This window comes from Microcaecilia unicolor, chromosome 1, assembly GCF_901765095.1.
Source record: "Microcaecilia unicolor chromosome 1, aMicUni1.1, whole genome shotgun sequence".
In the NCBI taxonomy this organism is placed as follows: domain Eukaryota; kingdom Metazoa; phylum Chordata; class Amphibia; order Gymnophiona; family Siphonopidae; genus Microcaecilia; species Microcaecilia unicolor.
The window spans coordinates 686,363,610-686,369,609 of record NC_044031.1 but is presented as its reverse complement, the minus strand read 5'-3'; the positions used below and the strand labels follow the sequence as shown (position 1 = coordinate 686,369,609).

Below are 6,000 nucleotides of genomic sequence, written 5' to 3'. Positions count from 1 at the left end.
ACCAGTAATGCTACCACTCTACCACAAAATCTTCAGAGTGAATAAAATCAGTCATTTGACGGGTAGTAAAGTAATGGAAATGACAGAGCCCTTCGATTGACTGTAAGAACAGTAATACGATTGTCATGCTCCAGTACACCACTTGTACTGGGAGAAGAAAAGTGACAAAGCTGGGTTACAGGGGATAAGAAAACCACAGAGCTGCATTCATGCACTGTATGAGAGAGGTTGCATAGCTGTTTAAAAACAAACATGTCTTTTTGCCCTTGGTACTGGTGCTGTGCTTCTTGAGTTTCATCTTGCAGATAATGTCTGGTTTTATTTTTTTGTTCCTTCTAATTCAGTGGCTTTTTTTTAAGCCATTGGAGAACATATAGACATTGCACAAGTTCTGTCTTGGTTATGCTTCTGTTTTTTTTGCCTCTCTGCAGAGCAGATATTGTTGCCTATTTACTTAGCTGTTGTAAGTGTGTAATGTGGCATTTAACATATGCTAACAGCCTGGCACCATGTTAACTGCTAGCATGTGCTGACTGCCAAATTAAACACTCAGGGGCCCTTTTACTAAGCTGCATAGGCGCCTACATGCACCCAATGTGCGTCAATTTTAAGTTACCGCCTGGCTACCGCGTGGCCCTTGCATGTCCGTTAGGCGCACTGGAAAATATTTTTACTTTCTGGCACGTGGGCAGTAATCGGGTGGTAATCGGCATTTTACCCACGTAGACCATTACCACCTGGTTACCGCGATAAGGTCTCAGACCCAAAATGGACATGTGGCAATTTTCATTTTTATACACATCCCTTTTCAGCAAAAATTTATAAAAGGCATTTTTTACAGGCGCGCTGAAAAATGATTCTGTGTGCACCCAAACCACGTCTACACTACCACAGGCCATTTTTCAGCGCGCCTTTGTGAAAGGGCCCCCTAATTAGAAAAATCCTATTACAGGGCACGGTATGGCAGGGAGTGCACCTTGCAGTTAACACAGAGGTCAGTACTGAGCTTTTACTGCTAAACTGGCAGATAATACTATACAGATGAGCTATACCTCAGGAGATGTAGCTAACCACATTCAGCATTATTGGCCATGACATTCTAACGTGATCGCCATCAATGCTCTACATTAACAGCATGGCTGCCTTCTTTGAAGTACTGGGAACACTCCTACAGTTATCAATTGTGCCTGCTATTGCATTCTCCCAACTTCTCTGTGCTCCAAAGCACATTAGTAAATAGGCAACAGGAAGGCGTTTCTGTTTCTTTACGCATGACAATCCTTAAAACACCAGTGGATGGTTAAGCACCAAATCCAGTGACTTGATGCTTTTTGAGAAAAGAAATCATGATGTACTAAGTATACAATAATTCTTAATGCTAGAAACTTGATCGTACCAAAGTCCTTTTAAGTCAAAATTATAGTCATGCATTCACATCAATTGTGCCACATAGCAATAGAGAAAAACTCCATTTTTAAGGCCTGTGCTTTCTTTCAAGGAATAACTTCAGCAAAATCCAACGAGGCTTCATTTTCTTTGTTTCTTGCCTTCTTTCACAATTTTTTTTTTTTTGCTTTGAAAGACAATACGGAAATCTTATCATAATTATAAAAATGACAGGGAAATATGTCTTTAGTATTCTGGCAGTTACAAAAAAAACTCCCTTATTCCTAGAATGCCCATGTCCTGTCCACCACCATGGTGACACTGCCAGGACCTCTGCAGAGACCTGGGATATATCTTCTTTCCTGTAAGGTGGAGAGACTGTTCAGTCTTTATTTTATTTTTTTGCCAACTTCTGTGAAGTTATAGTTACAGAGGACCAAAAAAATAGCCTCAAAAGTGCCTGAGATTCAGAGAAAGTGGACTGACAGCATCGCTTTCAAGTTCTGCCAATAGCAGTTCATCAACGGTAGCCCTCATCTTCAGATTCTGATGTGAAAGGTGCTGCAGGAGAGAAAAAAAAGGCCATGGCATTAAGTTACCAGGAAACACCAAACAGTGGAGAAAAAACAAACATAATAATGTGCAGTTGTATCAAAAATATACTTTATTCCAAAAAACAGGGACCCGACGCAGACCATTTTCCAGCCTAAAGGCCTGTAGCAGGAGTCTAAAATATCTATAAGGTGGTCAAAGAAAACAACACATAAATCAAAATTCTCAGACCATATGCATTCAGGGGCCCTTTTACTAAGCTGTGTAGGTGCCTATGCGTGCACATCATGCGTCAATTTGGAAGATCCAAGAGAAGAGGACATTTCTCTGGTAAGTGAACGCTATTTTGCTTTGTGCTTTGGGAACTTATAGATTGTGGTTTAAAGGAGGAATTGTAGGTTAAACTTAGGCAAAATAAAAATATAAAAAGCAAATTTTATCAACTAATCTCCATAGTCTTTTCCACTTAATTTTAAAAACTTTGTAACACAGCATTAACAGATAGAATCTAGCAGGCACTGCAGGATCTAGTTTAGTCTTCCCGCCCACCACTAGGACAACTCTTCATTTATAGTCAGTTATTGTAATTAGGGTAACAAGCAAGGAGTGCTCTTACAGAGTTTTAAATACATTTCATTACCATTTAAGAAGGAAACACTAAATAAATCATACAATATACTATCTGCCTTATTTTCAAAAGTGATGGGCGCCCAGATTTCAACCCAAATCGGGAGATGGGCGCCCTTCTCCCATGGGCGCCCAAATCGGTATAATCGAAAGCCAATTTTGGGCGTCTTCAACTGCAATCTGTCGTGGAAATGGACAAAGTTGACAGGGGTGTGTCAGAGGCGTGGTGAAGGCAGGACTGGGGCGTGGTTATCGGCCGAGGAGAGATGGGCGCCCTCGGCCAATAATCGAAAAAAGAAAGGCATTTTTACCGTGAATTTGGGTCATTTTTTGGACTCTTTTTTTCACAAACAAGTACCCTAAATGACCACATGGCCACATGACCACAGGAGGGAATCGGGGATGATCACCCCTGACCCCCCCCAGTGGTCACTAACCCCCTCCCACCATAAAATAACAAACTTTAAGAACTTTTTTTCCAGCCTGTATGCCACCCTCAAATGCCATACCCAGCTCCATCACAGCAGTATGCAGGTCCCTGGAGAAGTTGTTAGTGGGTGCAGTGCACTTCAGGGAGGTGGACCCAGGCCCATCCCCCCTACCTGTTACACTTCTGCTGGTTAAATGGGAGCCCTCCAAACTGCTCCCACTGTACCCACATGTAGGTGCCCCCCTTCAGCCATAAGGGCTATGGTAATGGTGTAGAGTTGTGGGCAGTTGGAGGATTTGAGGGACTCAGCACCTAAGGGGTGGGAGCTATGGACTTGGGAGGTATTTAAATTTTTTTTAAAACTTTTTACAAGTGCCCCCTAGGGTGCCCGGTTGGTGTCCTGGCATGTGAGGGGGACCAGTGCACTACGAATCCTGGCCCCTCCCATGACCCAATGCCTTGGATTGGTTCGTTTTTGAGCTGGGCGCCTTTGGTTTCCATTATCACTGGGAAAACGAAACCGCCCAGCTCAAATCTGCACAAATCCGATGCATTTGCCCAGCACAAACCGTATTATCGAAAAAAAAGATGGACACCCATTTTTTTCAAAAATACGGTCTGCCCGCCCCTTCACGTACCCGTTCATGGACATAGCTGGGAGATGGGCGTTTGCGTTCAATTATGCCCCTCCACATAAAATAAAAGACATTTTTATCTTAGGCTAATATCCTTAATACTGTAGCAAGCTTTAAATGATTGAAAAACTCTAAAACACTAAGTTGGAGTCAGCAGTCCAGCAGCAAATGGGGTGCTATCCAGTCTTTTGCATTGAGTGTCATGTATGATTATCTCCCAGTTGGTGAGATGTCATATGTGTGTGCCCGATGCAAAGAGCTCCTAGCTTTCAGAGAACGTGTCTATTCTCTTGAGGCTAGAGTAGCAGACTTGGTGGAGCTGAGGGAGACAGAGAGGTACATAGAGGAGACCTACAGGGATGTTGTAGAGAAGTCCCACCTCCAGTGTGGTAACCCCTGTGCTACCTTGGAGGAGGGAGGTCTCCTAGAAGGAGAGCATCACCCTGGTGAAGTAGGAAGTACTCCTGTAGCCAGGACCTGCCCACCAGGGGATGTACTATCCTCTTGCACCAAGGATATGTCTCCAAGTGCTGCCCAGGAGGGAAGGGTTAGGACAGCTGTTCAGGGCCATGCCTAGGGTCTCTGGTGCTCCCCTGCAGACTATCAGTTGGCACCTCCCCCAGTTGCCACCTCCCGTGTGGCATCTCCTTTCTCTCTTCTCCCACCCTGCCCCCTTTTTCAGCCCATTACCATAAAAGGTGAATGACAAATTTTAGAGTTTCAAAAGGATTATAACTACAAATAGACAACTTCCCTTCTCTTCCTCCCCACCCCCCCCCCCCATTATATTAAAAATATAGACTCAGCTGTAAATACTTCTGCATTTAACTTCAAAATGTAGATACATAATATAAAATGAAACATAGTAGTTCAGAAGCATACAATTATCTTGAGAACACTGATTTAAAAAAAAAAGAAAGCTAACCGAAAATACTTTAAAATCGAAATGTATAAATCCCATAGCGGATAAAGTGAACCGTAGCATCAAGGACAAAGTTGGACAGGACTCACCAGGAATCCCACCAAGTACAAGCAAGCCAAAAACCGATTGCACCCACTTGCAGCCAGAAGATGGGCTCGGGTGACCATGGGGCTACCATTCTCCATCCGACCGACCCCTGCCTAGACTAAAGCTCGGGGTGCTGCTGCTGCTGTTACTCTGCAGAAGCAGAACTGGAGCCTACAGTTTTGCACCTGCGCATTGCTTGCCCGGTTGTAGCCGCTTCCTTTTCCCTGTTCTGACAGCACACTGACGAAACAGCCGATGATTGGATGAGCGGCGCGGTGGGCGTAGAAGGGATTACGTTGAGCGAAGAGGAGAGAGGCGCTCTGCTTTCTGATCTCACAGTACAGGACCAGTCAGGGGTGGAGTTGTGAAGGTGAAATCTTACAGCTGCCGACGCGTCAACGCGGTAAGGTTTATTTTTTTTTAAATTTTTAAATACAATTGGATGGCAACGCGGCAGCTGGTGCGGCGCCCTTGAAGGCAGGCGCCTCCCTGTGGTGCTTACCCTGCTTACCGGGTTGGCACAGCCCTGCAGCAGTTGTAGTTAGTGATTCAATCATTAGGAATATAGATAGTTGGGTGACTGGTGGATGTGAGGATCGCCTGGTCACTTGCCTGCTTGGTGCAAAGGTGGCGGACCTCATGCGTCACCTAGATAGGATTTTAGATAGTGCTGGGGAGGAGTCGGCTGTCTTGATACATGTGCGAGAGAGGTTCTTGATACACGTGGGAGAGAGGTTCTGGAAGCCAAATTTAGGCTCTTAGGTAGAAAGCTCAAATCCAGATCCTCTAGAGTAGCAGTTTCTGAACTGCTACCCATTCCACGTGCAGGGCCCAAGAGACAGGCAGAGTGCCGGAGTCTCAATGCGTGGATGAGACGATGGTGCAGGGAGGAGGGTTTTAGATTTGTTAGAAACTGGGCAACATTCTGGAGAAGGGAGAGCCTATTCCGAAAGGATGGGCTCCACCTTAACCAGGGTGGGACCAGGCTGCTGGCATCGGCATTTAAAAAGGAGATAGAGCAGCTTTTAAACTAGAAACGGGGAGAAGGCCAACAGTCACTCAAAAGTGCATGGTTCGGGATAAGGTATCTTTCAAAGATATCACCAAAACAGAGAAGATAGGGTATCCTGATAGTGAGGTTGTAAAAGAGACCATAGTAGATCAGGTGTCCTTAAATAAAAATCAGACAAAAGATTGCAAATTAATACTGTCAAGTACTAAGCATGATGTAAATAGGAACAACAAACATAATTTGAAATGTCTATATGCAAATGCCAGGAGCCTAAGAAATAAGATGAGAAAGTTAGAATATATTGCACTAAATGAAAAATTAGATATAATACGCATCTCTGAGACCTGGT

The 6,000-nt window shown here is 44.3% G+C and overlaps 1 protein-coding gene across 1 annotated transcript in view; it reads right to left on the bottom strand.

The window, feature by feature from the left end:
- Positions 1 to 881: 881 nt before the first annotated feature.
- The window catches only part of CIB2 (calcium and integrin binding family member 2), a 127,764-nt gene continuing 122,645 nt past the window's right edge, over positions 882 to 6,000 (bottom strand). The window contains exon 6 of the mRNA XM_030190388.1: positions 882 to 1,947. Coding sequence (XP_030046248.1) covers positions 1,926 to 1,947 — 22 coding nt within the window. The 3' untranslated portion in view covers positions 882 to 1,925. The remainder of the gene's footprint in view (positions 1,948 to 6,000) is intronic.